This window comes from Podarcis liolepis (assembly GCF_965112155.1).
Source record: "Podarcis liolepis genome assembly, chromosome: 6".
Classification (NCBI taxonomy): Eukaryota; Metazoa; Chordata; class Lepidosauria; order Squamata; family Lacertidae; genus Podarcis; species Podarcis liolepis.
The window spans coordinates 37,927,762-37,945,769 of record NC_139559.1 but is presented as its reverse complement, the minus strand read 5'-3'; the positions used below and the strand labels follow the sequence as shown (position 1 = coordinate 37,945,769).

The following is an 18,008-nucleotide window of genomic DNA, read 5'->3' as shown; positions in this document are numbered from 1 at the left end:
TCCCCGTGTGATGTCTAGTTAAGTTATAAGATGCAGTAGAAATCTTTTGTACAGCTTGCAGTCATCATTTCTTACTGCCTGCTTCATTCCAGCTGAGTGTTTACGGAGTCATTTTACTTGCTTTCCCCCTTTCTCACCCCCCCCCCCCTTTTCCATTCTGTTTGACAAACACAATCAGTGAGTTTCATAAGGACCTGTGCCCCAATTGCAGCTGCCACAGCCTCTTGATTATGATTACATGGCTGAGTGGTCAAAAGATTTCTCCTTCACACATTGCATCTTCTTTAATTCTGCCATGGCATTTAAGTGACTCCAATATTGTGCCACAAGTGTCATTTTTCTCCTCCCTCAAGCCCGTGAGGGGTCTGCTTGTCTTCGCAATTATCCCTGCCTACCAAGATTCATTTTGTTCATAATGGATTTTTAAAAACACTTTACTCACTGCCACTGTGTCAATTTGCATTTTCCCAACAGGCTTCCTTTTTTTTTAGGTGTCTCAACAATGTCCCAAATTGCCTTTAGAAAGCCCCAGCCCTTATAAAAACCTTTGTATTTCAACTTTTACTTGCATCTCGACCAGGACAAATTACTGAACTGCTGATTTTCCCCGTGAGCAAAATTTGCATTTGGATGTATCCTAAAATGAACAAGAGGCACTTTAATCTTAAAAGCTATCAACTGCTTGAAAAGTATTTGTTGTTTTGAAATACTTATGTAGAAACAAGGTCTAGGCAGGGTTGGGTATCCTGTATGTAGACTGGGCCCTCTGTGGCACTTACGAAAGAAGATGCAAGTTTGCATAAAAGTTGCATATGCTTTATGTCACATGCGATGTTGTAGCTTCTCTTGCTGGTTGGGGGGAGCAACCTCAAATACATCAGGGTCACAAGTGAAGTAGTAAGATGTAGGAATAATGGAGACGACAGGAGATTGGATGCAGGTGAGCTGTGCAGAAGCACGCTGGCAATCTTGCTCCAAGCAAGCTGCTGGCTAGCTCTGTAGAGGCTCCTTTTATTAGCAGAAGTCAACAATTGGAAACAGTAGTGAAACCACCCTGAACTTAACGTATTTCCATCTAAGCACATTTCCAGCATTAGCAAATACACGTGTCAGCAGGTGTTTCCCTAAAATGTTCCCCGATACTTGATTACGTCTGTGTCCCCGGTCATGCTCCAGCCAAGTGTTATGTTTAGTAAATAAATCTGTGAGAGGACAAACAGGCGAAAAACCCTGTTTTCTATCCAAGAAGGCAAAAGGTCAGGGAAAGCAGGTGCAACGCTCCTTGACATACTGTTGCATGTCAGGTGCGAGGTTTGCCTTCGCAAAGCAGAGCATTACCTCCACATCAAGATGTCCAACAGAGAGAATATGAACAGCATACCTTCCAACACAATGTGGCCCAAATCTGGGACACCATCTTCCAGGTCCACACTCCTGTGTTAGTCACGTGACCTGTGCAAGATCACAGTCCCCAAAAGGCACTTTTGGGAGCAGCTCCATGCCCCAAAAAAGTTCAGCTTGAAATTGCAAAAGACTGTGGTGGCCACTTTGGCCACTGTCCTTTCGCAAGGAAAAAAAATTGATGTCCCTTTTTTCTGGGGCACTTGATGGGTATGCAACAGGTGAAGCTTGCCCCATATTTGTAGTTCCAAAAGGCTTATTCCGTTTAATATATTTCTGTCCCCTAGCTGTTAAAGGCATAAAAGTCCTGCTCGCTTCTAATACCAACCCGTAACCATGCAAAGAAGTCAAGTTTCATGTGTTGTCAATGAGTTATGTTACTGCAGGTCAGGTATAGGGAACTTGTGGCCCTCCACACGCTGCTGAAACTGCAACTCCCATCATCCCAAGCCATTTGCCATGCCTGCTGAGGGCTGTAGTTCAGCAGCATCTGGAGGGCCAAATAGGTTGTTTTATATCTAAAAGCTGATTGTTATTTCTGGCTAATCAGAAATCGGCTTGTAACTCTCCTGTTACGAAAGTCAATTGTTGCAACAGGCAACTGAAGTGCAAGAGGCGAAGGAAATGCCAAAATAAACAGCCCCTGTGCAAAGTACCAAGCCTCCCTTCCACTTTATAACAAAGCTATAAACAGCCAGTGGCAGTGTAGGCCTATAATGGAAAATGATACAAGAATTGTGAGCAAAACTGATATATAATTGATACGGTTAAATGAAAACTTCATTTGCTAGAGAGAGAAAAGCAAAACCCTATTTCAAGGATTTGAAACTGATAAATTTACCTGACTTTGAATAGTGATGGAACTGGAGCTTTGGTTTTACAAGAGTATGCAGAGGTCTGTTCCTTTAAATGCTTTAAAAATATATTGGGTGTATAGCCTGCCTTTTTCACTTATGCGTTCATGAACACATGTTCTAAGCTGGTGATGCATCGATGGTTAGTCACCCCAGGGATGAGATCAGTTATCCAGAGCCAGTACCCTGCAGTGCAATACAGAAGGAAGGCGAGAGAAAGCTTTTGTTTCCTCTGCGCCAGCTTGTTGATTCAAGTAGTCTAAATGTGGGGCTGTAATTATCTTAAACTGTTTAGAAATGAAAGATAGAACAGATGCCGGAGCATCTGAGCTGTGGGCTGCTGATTTCCTACTGTCTTCAGTTACGAGGAAAGATGCTGCTAGAAATTCTGACTCCTTCCCCGATGCAGTGGGCGTTTCGGTGGGGAAGCGTTACTGAAAAGGGCAGGTAAGAGAATAAAATAAAGTGCAAGATGGAGACAAGAGCACCCAGAATCTCATCAAAACGCCACCATTCCGAGCTGTTCACACGCCACATGTGTGTAGGTGCGCTGTGAAACCGTGGAACTTGCTGGTTCTTCATTTGTGATCCTAAGTTAATAGACTTCTGTTCTCTTTAAAAAAGCAGCACATTAATTTTCCAGACCTCATAAAAAAAGAAAAAGAAACCAGGCATGGTGAGCTGAGCACAGGCCATGCTGAGGATCAACATGGATTAGACAACGTTCTCAGAATTAGCCATTAAATACATAGCATTAAAAAAAGTTGGTAGTGGGTGTGGTGGATCAGTCATCTGGCCTATGGGCTGTTAGGGGGCCTTTGCCACAGATGCAGTCCTGATCTAGATCAGAGCCCCCATATCTACTATTTGCATTGGGAGAAAACTTCCCTTGGTGTGACTATGAACTTTCGTTCCAATGCAAATATGAGGCACAAGGTGGCCAATTGGAATCACAGGGTTGTATCCAACGGAGTTTTACTCAGAGTAAACCCACTATGACCAATGGGTCCCAAGTTCATTGTGTTCTTTAATTTCAATGGTTCTACTCTGAGTATTGGGTGCAACCCCTAGAAGGTGGCAAAAGGTTAAAGGTTAAAGGCCTCTACAGTCTTGATTTAGATTGCATGAGGTAGCATGCTTATGACTTGGTGCAATTGCTAATTGTGGGGATATCATTTTGTCTGGCCTTGCCTTCAAATACCCAAAGGAAACAGGAATGAATATGGCTTATTCTGCACAATTCTTAACAGTAGTATTGGTAGCAGACATTATGCCACCTCCACCCCCAAAGTACTGTTTACGTTTGAGGAAGGTTCAGCTGTGCTGTGCAAATTATGGGTTGTTGAGGGCAAGTATCATCTAGGAACTGGCATGTGTTCCATCCTGATATCCATGAAGAACAGTTTAGCCAAAGAAGTGAATCAATAATGAGTATACATCCTATCTTCTTTCCCTATACCTTTTTGTTGTTGTTGTGATGCACAACATCAATATGCCAGTGCTAGTCACAGTTTCAGCCATCCACTGGTATTTCTGGGACAGCCGAATTGGCAACAGAAATACCTGCAAGGAATACCAAATGCAAGTTGCCCCATGCAGATATTTCCCAGATAGACCCTCTGTCTCTATCAGCCCATCTGACTACAACCCACAAGCCCAGCAGATTAAGCACTGCTGAAAGAAACTACAGGGTTTCTCTGAAGATCATATCCATGGAGATGGCTTAAAGAGAGCTCTTGTTGAGGAGCAAAAGAGAGTGGATAAGAATCTGCTGTGCTTTGCGGTGTCCCTGCACACCACCATCACTAACCAGTGTGATCACTAAAAAGGAAGTAAGAATAGGCTGCACATTCTAAGACCTCCCAAGCCATTGGCTGAACTGCTGTGATGTCATGTAAGCCTAGAAATCAAAGAAATTAGCCTCTCTCCACCAGTGGTTGAGTTACTGTTGTGTCATGGGATGCTTACAAGATGAAGAAGACAACAAGGCATACATTGTCTTTAACTGCTGCTCCTTCACTGGCTAAGACTCACAGATTCCACTGTTAGTGGAAGAACACTAAGAAGGAGACTGTCCCTATAACGACCTTTTTACATAACCTGGTTAATGATATTATTCTTATTGCTCTTATGTATCTCCTCCAGGGCCCTTTTGGCCAAAAAGCAGAATAAAAAAGTTTAGTACCTGAGGAGTTCAAGATGTCTCAGAAAAGGGCCTATAGATAGGATCTGTTTGGTCGAAAAAGCAATGTTAAGTGTGTATGTATGAGAAAGTGTGTGTATTTGCTTGCAGGAAGAGACAGAGGGACTACAAAGAAGGTACTGCAAACATACCAAAAAGTCTTCAGGGTTGTTGTTTTTAAAGTCTCTAGCTTTTTTTTAAAATAATATTTATTGAGATTTTACAAACATTAAAAAGTTTCAAAGTTTAGACTTAACAAATAAGAACAAAGAATAACCTTAAAAAGGGGGGCGAAACTACAAAAGTACAAAAACAGAACACATGAAAAATACAAAATAGAAAACAGTTAACAAAAAGAAAAAAAAAGAAAAAAAGATCAATAATTTCATATCTTATACTTCCTTTACTAGTTTCCTGACCTCCTCACACCTCCCTTTTTGTATTCCAGTTCAGATATTTAATTCAGCAAATCCTTACCCTCTGTCATTTATCTTTACTCAGTATCTTAACCTATTATAACCATGTGTTTATAACCATTGTCAATCCATATTTACATATTCTTGATAATCTTTTTACCAATACCACTTATTTTCCATCCGACATCATTTTAACATTCCTTAATTTTACAGTATTTCTGCAAGTAGTCTTTAAATTTCTTCCAGTCTTAAAGTCTCTAGCTTATTTAAACTTCAGTTTACTTTTGCATCGTTGCAGCATTAAGATGAGGTAAATAGGCAGGTGGGCGTACTGAATGGAAAATGAAGCTGAAGGATAAAGAATATGACATTTTTTATCCAGATGGCTTTGAATTATGTTTCTCTTTGAAAATGACACTAAGGTCTGTGAATGAGGGAAGAGAAACCCACAAACATTGCAAAAAGTTAGCCAGCGAGGCAACATTAAAAATGCTTTGGAGAAAACGCTGACTTTGTCTCCCAGAGAACATTAGGGATCCCTTCCCAATAAATGCACCATGCGGATTGTGGAATGCATTTCCTCATGGCTGAAGGACAGCTCTGGGAGAATCTTGCTTCAGAAGTGTGAAGCTCCTGTGGAGATGTCAGTAGAGTAGCCATTACTAGCTGCAAGGGCTGCTCAGGTGGTGATAATTAATCACGACTGACCTGTAAAATAGACAGCACTATCTCGGCTGCCCATGTGTTTAGCTGCCTGCAAAAAAGCCTTTAATAAGATTGCAAGCTTTAAAAAAGTTAAAAATACACTTCCTGCCATAGACCTGAGAGCTGCAGTGGGTGTTCATTTATCAGGTCTTAATTAAGCCTAGCTAGTAGGCTGATCAAGAACTGGACAACTAAGGTCAGAGGCCAAAAAAGAAAGTTTCTGCTTTGGCTGAAATAACTGGTCATTTCCCACCCATTGTTTGACTGCAGGATTTTGATGAACCTGCTGGTGCATGATCCATATAGGTGAGCAGCCTGGCATACACAATATAAAATAACACAAGCAGAAATGCAAACTGCATCATCCTATAGCTACTCCAGCCATGACAAGGAGTTTTCAACCTGGGCTCTGTCCCAGGGCGCCAACTCTTGCATCTGACATGAGCTAATTTTATGCAAATCTGTGGCCTCTCCTGACATATTTATTACTGTTGATTTTCCTGCGTTTATTCATTTATTAAGTGTAGATGTTGCCCTTCATCCAAAGATCATAGGGTATTTTATTCTGAGCTTCTTTGCAGAGCTGGCCATGTCAGAAGACGTGCAAGAGAGACTAGATGGGTGTGATGCTTCTAGTGTTGCAGGGGCAGGAGGCGAGAGAGAGAGAGGGCATCTCTTGAATTATCCCATCCCAGCCTCTGTGTAGTAAAGTTGCCCTTGAATTTGGGGAACCCTTGAATTTGGGGAACCCTTCTGCCAATGAGCATGCAGATTCTATCATTATTCCCTCAGCACAGCCTGACCACTAATGCAAGGATGTCCAGAGAAAAACAGTTCCTACCATTTCCTAAGCCTTTACCTACAACAATGGATGTGTGCTGTACTGAAATGCCTGACCAAAAGTGTGATGCGCTGGAATCAACCTGAAGCCCATCCCATTCTAGTCCTATAGTCACTTTCTGAATCAATGGAGTAGAAAATAGCAAGGGAAATCAAAGGGCCAAGACACCAGCGGTTGGATGTGTATTAGATTTGCCTTGGTAGTTCAGTCAGTAGAGCATAAGACTCTTAATCTCAGGGTGGTGGGTTTGAGCCCCACGCTGGGCAAAAGATTCCTTCATTGCAGGGAGTTGGACTAGATGACTCTCACCGTCCCTTCCAGTTCTACAATTCTGTGATTCTAGATATGCATCCAACCCCTCCTTCCCCCTCATTGAAAGCTGCCATGTTGATGCCATCTTCAAACATATCAATCCGAGTCTTCGTTCTAGGTTTATACATTGCAATGATACATTATCAAGAAGTTTTTTGTTTAATCTTTGCAGCTGTTGTATTACAGCCCTCATAAATACCATCACTCTACACTGCTGTTTTCTCTACATTTCCTATGCAATCACTCGATGGAGAACTTCAAATCCCACTGTGTATTTATGCAATTAATATACTTGAGTTTGCAGCCAACCCCCCAGGTCTAATTACTAATGCCATCTGCATATGAAAGGAGTGTTGATTTATTACCATTTTCCTTGCTGGCTATTGATGTGAAAGTGTTTTCTGCATGTGTTCTGTGATAGAAGTTAAACCATGCCTCTGAAATCGATTTGCCTACCTTTCAATCTTTGCTTTCCTCACAGAGGTGCTTTTTCAGAAGTTTTCCTGGTGAAGCACCGAACGACTGGCAAGCTTTATGCCTTGAAATGCATTAAAAAGTCACCTGTTATCCGGGACAGCAGCCTAGATAATGAAATAGCTGTGCTGAAGAAGTAAGTATAGTTGGGACACCAAAACAAAGCCAGGTGCTGTTTCCAGAGCCTCACAAAAAGGCTACTAGATATGTATATATGAAGCACTAAAGGGCATCAACAAAAAACATGTCCCGTGAGGGACAGAAGAAGTCATAGCTGAAACAGCAAAGTTTCATATTTGATTTAATGCACTAAAGAAAGAAATGCTTTAGATATGTTTTCTAATTTGTTCTTGCCATGTTGCAATCCAGGAACCAACAGAATATAACAGCTAAAATTTAAATCAGCCTTTAGATGGCACATGTTAGCTTAGTGGCATGGTTTTCAAAGTGGGTGACAAGCTTTCGTGAGGGCTTAGAAACACCATAGACTTGTTGTGATTCATAAATGGAATAATTTAGCATCTCAGAGTGATTTTGCAATACAATTCAAACCACATACAAAACAATATCATTTATGAAAGCCCAGCCATACAGGCAGGGTATAAGAAAGTAATTTTGCATGCATGCAGATATCAACTGGGGTAGAGGGTAGGATCCACTTTGAAGGCTTTTTGAAAGAGAAAAATTTTCAACATCCAGCTATAAGGCAAGAAAGACAGCACCAGATATGTTCCAAAGAGCATGCGCCACCACACTAAAGACCTGGTTTTAGCATTATGCAGAATGGACTTCCTGATGGTCTTTTGCAAATGAGGGTGATGGACCATGATAACTAAATAAAAACTCTATGTTCAGAGGCAGTGTTCCTTGAATTATTATATAGCATAGTCAATCAATGGGAGATAGTTATTTCTTTCACGCCACTCATTCCAATTGTTCATCCAATAATTGCAACAAAAAGGTGGGTTATCTGATCCCTCAAATAAATATTTACACTATTAAGGTGTGGTAAAACTTAGAGAGGAAGGGAGGGAAATATAAGAGCTGTTTCTGGGGAATTCAACCTTTAGTTGCATCATTAATGAGATAAGTGCAAGGAGGTTTTTATTTGAATGATTATTTTTATTGGGTGGAATCTAGTGTTTGCAAGTGGAATTTCTCCATCCTCTCCTTCCTCAGCATTCCTCCTTTATTCTGGTGGTTCCTCCAACCTTCCAAAGTCGATTCTGAGGGCATGTGGAAGGGTTATGGGGCACAGGAGAGGGTAGTGAAGGCCAGTTATGCAATCATTTGATGCAACCCATTATTTTTTGTGATGGTGATTATTGTATTGTATACTTGAAAGGGCAATTCTGCCCTAAGAAGCAGTATATAAATTAGGTAATAAATAAGAATGGGGGTATGCTTCCCAAAGACTGAGTGTACATAGCAAAACAGGCTTCAGAAACTGTGTGCTTTCTAAACAGATAAACTCTTCTCCTTAAGAACGTACTGCGGGGGGTTTTGGTTATAGCTGGGAAGAAAATTTCTCTTGCTCTTAGAATTTCAAACAATTTTTTTGTTGTTGTTCCTTGAACAGAAGAGACTCACAGTGCTTAGGGAAAAAAGGATGCTTCCCACTTTCCTGTGTAGAGCGAAATAAGTACATCGAAGTAATGGTGCTTCATTCTGAAAGGAATAAGTGTTGCACAAGAGAGGAATTGCTTTTAGTTTGACATTTTCTGACACTTGCTATGTTGTGAAACATTTCTATCTTTGGTTGCAGAATAAAGCATGACAACATAGTGACTCTGGAGGACATTTATGAGAGTACGACCCACTATTATCTGGTCATGCAGCTGTAAGTAGAGAAATGTCAGTGAGTTGTTGTGCTGTAAGAGCTGCATCTTTACCACATTTTGTTTAAGGCTTTCTCTGAAGTCTGACAGTCAATTTATGGAATATTAGTTGGGCAGCTGTAGAAATGGTTTTACGGTTTTTCTATTTTGAGTCTTGTATTTTCTCTTACTGCACACTGCTTCAGTAGCTTCTGGCTATGAAGTGACAACATGAATGAGGTCTATCATACACATCTTTGCCATGAAATCCATACAATATCCCAGAATTGCAGATGGTACAATTGTGAGCCTCATTTTCATAAACCCACCCATAAGTCCACTTCTTTCCCCTCCATTAATAACAGCTTGATAAGGAGATATACAGAGCAGGAAAAGGAAAATTGTAGGTGGGATTGAGGGAGGGATCTGGAACAGAAGGGAGAAGAGCACTTTTTAAAAACTATTCAGCTTTAAAGAGATTGATCCCAGTGACATTAATATCCATGTGCAGGCCACTTTTCACATTTATTCCACTTGAAGTGTTTTGGTCAATGGGCTGTGGGGAGTGTCTTCTTCAATACAAGTGACCCATCCATAGTGGGCAGTTGAATTCTAAAGAAAATCTTCAGACTCTACCTCACCCCCATTTTTTTAAAAAGGCAACTAAAGATTGTAGCCAACGAAGTCATCCGATTAAGAAAAGTACTTCCATTTGCACAATGGAATTTTCCCTCCCACTCCTTCCCCTGCAGTTCCCCCAAATTTGTTCTGGAGTAGATTTTGTGGGGCAGGGGGAGAGTAGAGGGAGAGGCAACTTTTGTTGTGCAAGCAGAAGTCTTCGTGCGAACGGAGTGATTTGCTTGGATGCAACCCTGAGGGATTAAAAGAGAGATTTCTGATTTGATTTCATACTGTGACCATTAAAAAAAGAAAATAGGTTAGTGTGTCAGCAATCAGGTTCCGAAAGCCTTGCTGGATTAAAGGTTGATTCTTCTAATGAAGGTACTTTGTGACAATTAAGTACTAGTAAATCAGATTGCTTCACAGAAGACTTGAAAAAGATTTGTGAGCAAAGTTGGTTGTTGTTGTTACTATTTTCTTATAATCTGCCTGTATGACTGGGTTGCACCAGCCAGTCTGTGCAGCTTCCAACAAAACTACAGAGGAAAGGGTTGGGGACGGGGGATTTCAAGCACTGAAAGGATTAAACGAAAACTGATCCTTGTTCTTCAAAGAAAATATGGCAGAAAAATGCATGGTCTAGGTTCAGTATGTTAGTACATCCAGTTTTGATTACTACTGACTGGGTTTTTATTTACAAATCCTATCAAGACCCAGGAAATGGGAGGCAGAACTTCCATTATCTAGCTGCATTTTCAAGTTTCTTCATCATAGGCTGATCAGTGAAAAATGCAACAAAAATGGGAACTCTGAGAAGGAAGCGGAAGCAATTGCATAGTAGAAATAGATATTTCGTGACTCAAAACATTTTAGGCATGTCCCCCCAAAGAATCATGGGAACTGTAGTTTACCCTCACAGAGCTACAATTCCCAGCACCATTACAGTCTGTTCTTTGTGGAGATGTGCTTTAAAAATACAGTGTGGATGTGACCAGATGTTCACCATTTAGATATGTTGCTTCTCCTTTTCTTATGCAGCACATCTAAATGTTGAATCTTGCTTCTCTGAATTTTCCTGAAAAAGCGCCAGTCAGGTCCAAAACTCCTTTGCTACCCCACTGATTTTGCTTCCAAGCTACTCAGTGGCACGGTGTGCTGAACTTGAAAGTAGAATTTGAACGGAACAGCCTGAATATGTGATCAGACATATTCATGCAGTTCAGTAAGAGCAGTTTTATGATTTGTCTAATTATCTTCCTCCACAGTGTGTCTGGAGGAGAATTATTTGACCGTATTTTAGAACGAGGTGTTTACACTGAAAAGGATGCAAGCATTGTAATTCAGCAAGTCCTGGGAGCTGTGCATTATCTTCATGAGAATGGGATAGTCCACCGAGATCTGAAGGTAAATTCCTTGAGATACTTTTTGTCTACATTGACTAGCAGTGTCATTCATATATAATCCTTACTACAGTATTTTTGCTTCAACATCATCAAATGATGCTCAAAGCAGCTAACAAATTAAAACACAAAAGCAGGTAGAGTGGTTTTTTAAAATAAAATAACAGTCCCAAGCCCCAAATTGCATATTTACAGTCATTTGCCATACTGTCATCTAACAAGGCTAAACGTCTTTTTGAATAATAATGTCTTTGCCTGCAGAAGATAAGCAGAGACTAGACAGGTTTCCATTAACAGGGAGTTCCAGAACTTGAGAGCAACCACGGAAGAAACCCTTTCTTTAGACATCTTACTTTACTTTATACTCTCAACCTTTATCCCTAGCCTGAAAATCTGCTTTACCTAACTCCTGAGGAGGACTCCAAAATCATGATCACAGACTTTGGTTTGTCTAAAATGGAGCAGAATGGCATCATGTCGACAGCGTGTGGGACTCCAGGATATGTTGGTAAGCAAGTATGTTTGCTCTCTATCACTGAAGTCATCATGCATGACAACAGTATATTCACTTCCTGCCAGCAGATTTATCTATTTGAGTGTGGTGAACATAAATATGATATTGAGTGCCTAACCACTTTTATATTACTTCCTTCTCCTTTGTGTGTGGCAGTTATTTAAAATGAAAATTGCTATCTCAACTTGCAGGTTGGTGACTGGATCTTGAAATTAGAATGTATTGATGCATACGCAACATCTTAATCTCCAACCCATTGCTCCTGTGTGTATGTTATCTGAATGCATGGAGTGGTCCCATGTGTCTGGCCCCCACAGCCCCATACATATAACAGCACGTTTGAAGCCTTGAGGGCATTCTCTGTGTGACTGGGAACCCTTTGGAAGATCAGTCACATTGAGTCTTCTTTTCTACAGTTTTATATACTAGAGTCGCTTCGAAATTGAACGTTCTGTTTATTGAACATTCGTCCTGATCTGTTTGCACAAAGTTTGTGGGCGGTTCTACAACATCAGCTGCTTATTGGACATTAATTCTGGTTTGCTGGTAGAGAGGTTATTTAATGTTGCATCAATGGAATTTCATTCCATACTTTCCACTACTTTATCCTGTTGCTTTTCTTACTGTAAAAAGTCAATTTAAAATAAAAGAAATGAAAAGAGAAAAGAAAGAGAGAAAGAGAGGAAGAGAGGAAGGAAGGAAGGAAGGAAGGAAGGAAGGAAGGAAGGAAGGAAGGAAGGAAGGAAGGAAGGAAGGAAGGAAGGAAGAAAGAAAGAAAGAAAGAAAGAAAGAAAGAAAGAAAGAAAGAAAGAAAGAAATGGAACTGCACAGGAGCTCCAATTACAGTCTTAAATTTGCCAGTATACCAATGAATCCCACCCACAAAATAGTAACAGTCTTGAAGACTCTCTTTCAGACATAGCCAGTGCCTAGATGCTGAGCATAGGTAACCCAGCTCCACGTGTTCATGAATGAAGAGGATTATTGATTTCAGCGGAATTTTGTTTAGACTTAGCATGCATAGAACTGCAGCCTTATTCCGTAGGCAGCTTGGAGATACACTGCTTAAAGTTACTGTCTCACTCCTGAGCCAAATGTAATTTCAGGGGATTCAAGGCTGCCCTATATTCTACACATAATTTAAGATGTGTTACAGATGGACTATAATTTCCTCCTCAGACTTTCCAACTTGCATCATCACCTGTTTCAGGTGTTGGATTTTTCCATTCTACTCTGCATCATTGAAAGGGATTTTTGTGCCGATTAGAGGAATGTTTGCTTTCAAATTGCTCATTTTATTGCTAACCCAGCTTTCCTTTTCATTTTCTGCAGCTCCAGAGGTACTAGAACAAAAGCCATATAGCAAAGCTGTGGATTGCTGGTCCATCGGAGTCATTACCTACATCCTGTAAGTGTCATTCCCCAATAGTCTTGACCCCAATAAGTTTGCAAATGTCCACCACAGTTTTTAGCCCACAAGATGTTTTCTTGCCTGCATGCTTGGCTGACAGAGAAAAAAGCAGAAGCAAGCATCTGTGATTCATTGATGACCTGAATGAAAAGAAGAATCAACCCACTTCCCATTTTAAAATATTCTGTTCAGTAGCCTAGTATGCTCTAATACTCACCATAAACAGATATACAGCCAACATTACAAACCAACATTTACAAGCCAACATTATAAACACAGGTTTTCCATCCTTATTATGGGTTTTTAAAAATCTGCTTTCTTTCTTACTGTGTGCATTCAATGCATTCAAGGCAGTTTTATAATTTAAAACACTAAAACAATAAAATGGCACCATCATCTTTGGATATTGGTCTCTTTAAAAACTGAGGAAATAAATAAATATATTTTTTTATTTATACCCCACCCTTCCCTGTTTAAAAACTGGGCTCAGGGCTGCTAACAGCAAATATAAAACATTGATTAAAATACGACTTTAAAACAGCATAAAACAGCATAAAATACAATATAAAATGCAGCATCAATATAATAAAATTCAAAAATTCAGGGGTCATTTTTTTTGGGGGGGGGACCCCAGTCAGTAGACATCAAATGATCATCAGGGCTAACTGGCCAAGTTGGTCCTACTAGGGTCGGCAAGGAGACCAGGGAAGAATTTAAATGTGGGGTCCCAGAAAGGGTTTCTTCATAGAAGAGGAAAGGGGAAAGGGAATACAGTGGTACCTTGCAAGACGAATGCCTCGCAAGACGAAAAACGCGCAAGACGAAAGAGTTTTCCGTTTTTTGTGTCGTTCCACAAGACGAATTTCCCTATGGGCTTGCTTCACAAGATGAAACGTCTTGCGAGTTCTTGCGAGTTTGTTTCCTTTTTCTTAAAGCCGCTAATAGCCGCTAAGCCGCTAATAGCCGTGCTTCGCAAGACGAAAAAACCGCAAGACGAAGAGACTCGCAGAATGGATTAATTTCGTCTTGCGAGGCACCACTGTAGAGGATCAGGCTAATTCAAACTGAAGGCCAGGTGGAATAGCTCTGTCTTACAGGCCCTGCAGAAGGAGATCAAGTCCTGCAGGGCCCTAGTCTCGTGGGATAGAGCATTCCACCAGATCGGAGTCGTCACTGAAAAAGCCCTGGCCTGGAATTCTCCTGTTCTGCCTTTACTTTTTCTCTGCTCTGTTCCATCATGACTGTGCTTGATTTCCAAAAGACCTTGGCTGAGAAGCTTACAAGCTAAAATGCTGTAAACCAGGGGTCCCCAACCTTTTGGGTCTAGGAGGGCCCAAAGAAATGGTGATGTGCACCACAAAATATACATTTCACAGAAGAAAAATGGACAATGCTCAGAACTCCCCAACAACACCCTCCCCCTAAAAGGCAAGATGCTCATACCCTAAATAAATAAAGCACAGACAAAAAAGAGCAGGCAACCACCTTCCACAACCAAAGAAAAAGAAGGCTAAACCCCTAGCCATAATTGCTATGCTCTTCCTCCATGGCTGGAAGCATACCTGCCATACGTAATGGAAGGAAAGCTTCCACTGGTGCCACATGACTATGTTCCCTTCTAATCTTTTCAATGATTGTTTATATTTTTTTCATAAAAATCTGACTTTGACTCTTCTCTGGAGCCTCCCCCCTCCAGTAAAAACACACCTGCTATAAAGGGGCCACAGGTAAGGGCTCCTGACAATCAGTTCACAAAATGAAGCTTTTGTGTCACTAGTACAGGCCTCTGTTCTTCTTCTTCATCACCCATCCCTCCTTGAATATACATTAAAGGTCAGCCATGTGTACAGTAGCAGCATCTAATCTAGTCCAGTATACCTGAAGGAGCGTCTCCACCCCCATCATTCTGCCCGGACGCTGAGGTCCAGCGCCGAGGGCCTTCTGGCGGTTCCCTCATTGCGAGAAGCAAAGCTACAGGGAACCAGGCAGAGGGCCTTCTCGGTAGTGGCGCCCGCCCTGTGGAACACCCTTCCAGCAGATGTCAAGGCGATAAACAACTACCTGACATTCAGGAGACATCTTAAGGCAGCCCTGTTCAGGGAAGTTTTTAACGTGTGATATTTTATTGTATTTTTGGTTTTTATGGAAGCCGCCCAGAGTGGCTGGGGAGGCCCAGCCAGATGGGCGGGGTATAAATAAATTATTATTATTATTATTATATAATCCAGGTGGCCTCTCTCCTTTTTCCAATCCCCTTTAGCCTGTGTGGATACCCTCCTTTCTATGAAGAGACAGAGTCCAAACTGTTTGAGAAGATCAGAGAAGGATACTATGAATTTGAGTCTCCATTTTGGGATGATATCTCTGAATCAGGTACATTCCACCCTTAGGGATCTTATGACCGATACTCGTATATTTCATAATATAAACAAAAACTTGTATGCTATAAGGATTCTGTAAATCTCTTGTAGTTATTGTTTGACTTTTATAAACCTTCAGCAGAAGGTCCCGGGGTGGGTTACAGCAATGTAAAATACAGCATTAAAAACAGCTTTAAACAAATTACACACACACACTGCTGTCCTGGAATCTAATCCTGTAGACCCTGGAGTTCTTATCTCTTAGGAAAGTGGGTAAATCTCCATTTCTAAAATCTAACACAGTTTGGAATGCATCAGCTGCTACTAATGTTCTGCTACATTTATTAGGTGAAACTGATCTATTGTCTAGAATTCAAACTGAGAATTCCAAATATTATTGGATAAATGAGATGATCCTTTTTCACTCTCTGACCTGTTTACCAATGGGTTTTCAGTGTTACTGTGGCCAGGAAACATAGAGATATTTAATGAAATACTGGGCAATTTTGCAGAGACATTTCGGTCTCAAAGCTTTATTGACTTCAGCTGCCCAAGAGTTCAGCCTATGATATTCTGGGATGGACCTGCTGCCCTCCAGATGTTAAATTCCAACTCCTATCAGCCAACATGGCCAATAGTTGGGGTGGGGATGAGAATTGTAGTTCAACATTTTCAGGGCTCTTGTTCTGGATCAGAGATGGGAACATCTAGCTCAAGGGCAAATTTAGGCTCTCCAGGGTAGCCAGCTTGGCCTGTGCAGCCATTTTTGGACAGCCCCCTCCAATTGTCACTCACTTGGCATCATGTGACAACAGGTGCAGAACAGATAAAGTCATAGCCGCCAACAAATTATTGGGACAACACCTGTGCAACAGAGCTTGCATTTGATGCCATCTAAATTTGTTGCTGAATGCAAGCCCCACTGGGAGTCAAGAAGCAGGGCTTGGCTTGTAGCCAAACAACGTCAAAAACAAGACCTACTGCTGAGGAACAATTGGGAGCACATGGTTTAGGTTGTGCTTCCAGTTGTTCCTTTGCAATGGGGTATGCACTTGATGCTTTTTAAATTCAGTACCAAATGCAAGGCCTGTCGTCTTCTGGCGGGCTCCAATCCACCTGACATTGGTATATGATGCCACATTGGAGAAGTGGCCAGTTTTTGATCTGGCACACCAGATCAAATACACTCCTGTGTTAATCAAATTCAAAAATAGTAGGCTAGGAAGAAGACTTTAATAAAAAATATTTCGTCAGGATACAGCTGGTCACAATTCCAGGATATGGAGTTCAGCAGTTCCTCAGGAGGCCTGCCTATAGAATAGTTCCCCAAGAATATATGCATTTTGGCTGCTATAACCTGTAATTTAGTGGAAGGACCATAGTTCAGTGTTTCATAAGTCAAATGTCCCACATTCAACCCCTGCCATCTCCAGTTAGAAGGACCTCCGGAAACAGGGCTCAGAAATGGCCTGGAAAGGTTCTGACAACCAAAGCAAACCAGCATTGTACTGTGGTTTGATCGATATAAGCAGTGCTATTTTTCTGAGGGAACTCAGGGGGATGCATACCCCTAAACATTCTGTGAATCTTTCTACTTTTGTCCATTTACTGTATTTATTTTTCCCGATTTGAACTATAAAATGGTGATTTTCTTGAGTCAAAATGAGAGTACCCCTAAACATTTTTTTTAGAAAAAAAGCACTGGATATAAGGGAGCTTCACAGACATTCGCAGAAAATATTTTACACGTGTAAGGAATTTGTCAACTAAATTAGCATTCCATCCAACACAGGCCATGTATTTGGTTACAAACCAAATGAACCATGAAACATGTGGTGAACCCCGAAACAATGAGCTCTGTGGTGCATTGTTTTGCTTTCCTGCCCTTTGTGCTGAACCCTGCCTCTCCTCATTCCTTCCAAACAGCCAAGGATTTCATCTGTCACTTACTGGAGAAGGATCCGAATGAGAGGTTTACCTGCGAGAAAGCCCTCAGGCACCCCTGGTAAGATCAGTGCTGCTAGTAGAATAAAAGCATGCAACTCCGTATCGTAGACAAATTGTAGTGGTCATGGCTCATAAGACAAAATTACCTTCTATGAGATCTCAGTTTGCCGGAACCTGCAGGCAGGAAAATATGAATAGGGAATTGTTTTTCTTTGTTAAGAATGTACATGCTGTACCTTGGGAATTGTAGTACAGTATGTGCTGTAAAGTGAGAACTGGAGAGGATTCTTACCGCCTTACTAAACTTCAGTTCTGAGGATTCTGGCAATTAAAATAGTATAAAACTGGTGTTAGCTTTTAGTGTAGCTTGTTGAGGTTGTTATGGTGAGCCTTCTCAAGCAAGGGAGCAATTGAGCTGAGCCTCACAGGGGCAGACAGGCTTGCGATGTGTTCTAAGTTCTCCCCAGGATGACCATTAAAGCAAGTAGACCCTTCAAAAAGCTAAGAATTACTCCATCAGCCCTGTGTACTGAACAATATAAAGAGCAGTTTTGTTTGTTTAAAAACATTTACAAACAGCTTAATATTTCAAAAACCTCTAATCAGTATACAACGTTTAAAATGGCCAATATAATTTACACAAGAATGCAACCTAAAACCAATAAAACAGGAATATAAAAGGATGAAAAAACAAATGAAACAATAATTCAAGGGAATATAATGATCATCTGAGTGGCTTCCTGCTCAAACCAA

The 18,008-nt window shown here is 41.0% G+C and overlaps 1 protein-coding gene across 3 annotated transcripts in view; it reads left to right on the top strand.

Annotated features, from left to right (window-relative positions):
• Nucleotides 1–18,008, top strand: part of CAMK1G (calcium/calmodulin dependent protein kinase IG) — a 38,447-nt gene that overhangs the window by 12,072 nt on the left and 8,367 nt on the right. For 2 of the 3 annotated variants that reach the window (XM_083508985.1, XM_083508983.1), the window contains exons 3-9: nt 7,193–7,321; nt 8,951–9,025; nt 10,889–11,027; nt 11,408–11,531; nt 12,870–12,945; nt 15,209–15,321; nt 17,235–17,313. In XM_083508985.1, the coding sequence (XP_083365111.1) occupies nt 7,193–7,321; nt 8,951–9,025; nt 10,889–11,027; nt 11,408–11,531; nt 12,870–12,945; nt 15,209–15,321; nt 17,235–17,313 (735 nt within the window). Of the gene's footprint in view, nt 1–2,550; nt 2,703–7,192; nt 7,322–8,950; nt 9,026–10,888; nt 11,028–11,407; nt 11,532–12,869; nt 12,946–15,208; nt 15,322–17,234; nt 17,314–18,008 lie in introns of all 3 variants that reach the window. The other variant, XM_083508984.1, reaches the window with a different exon arrangement.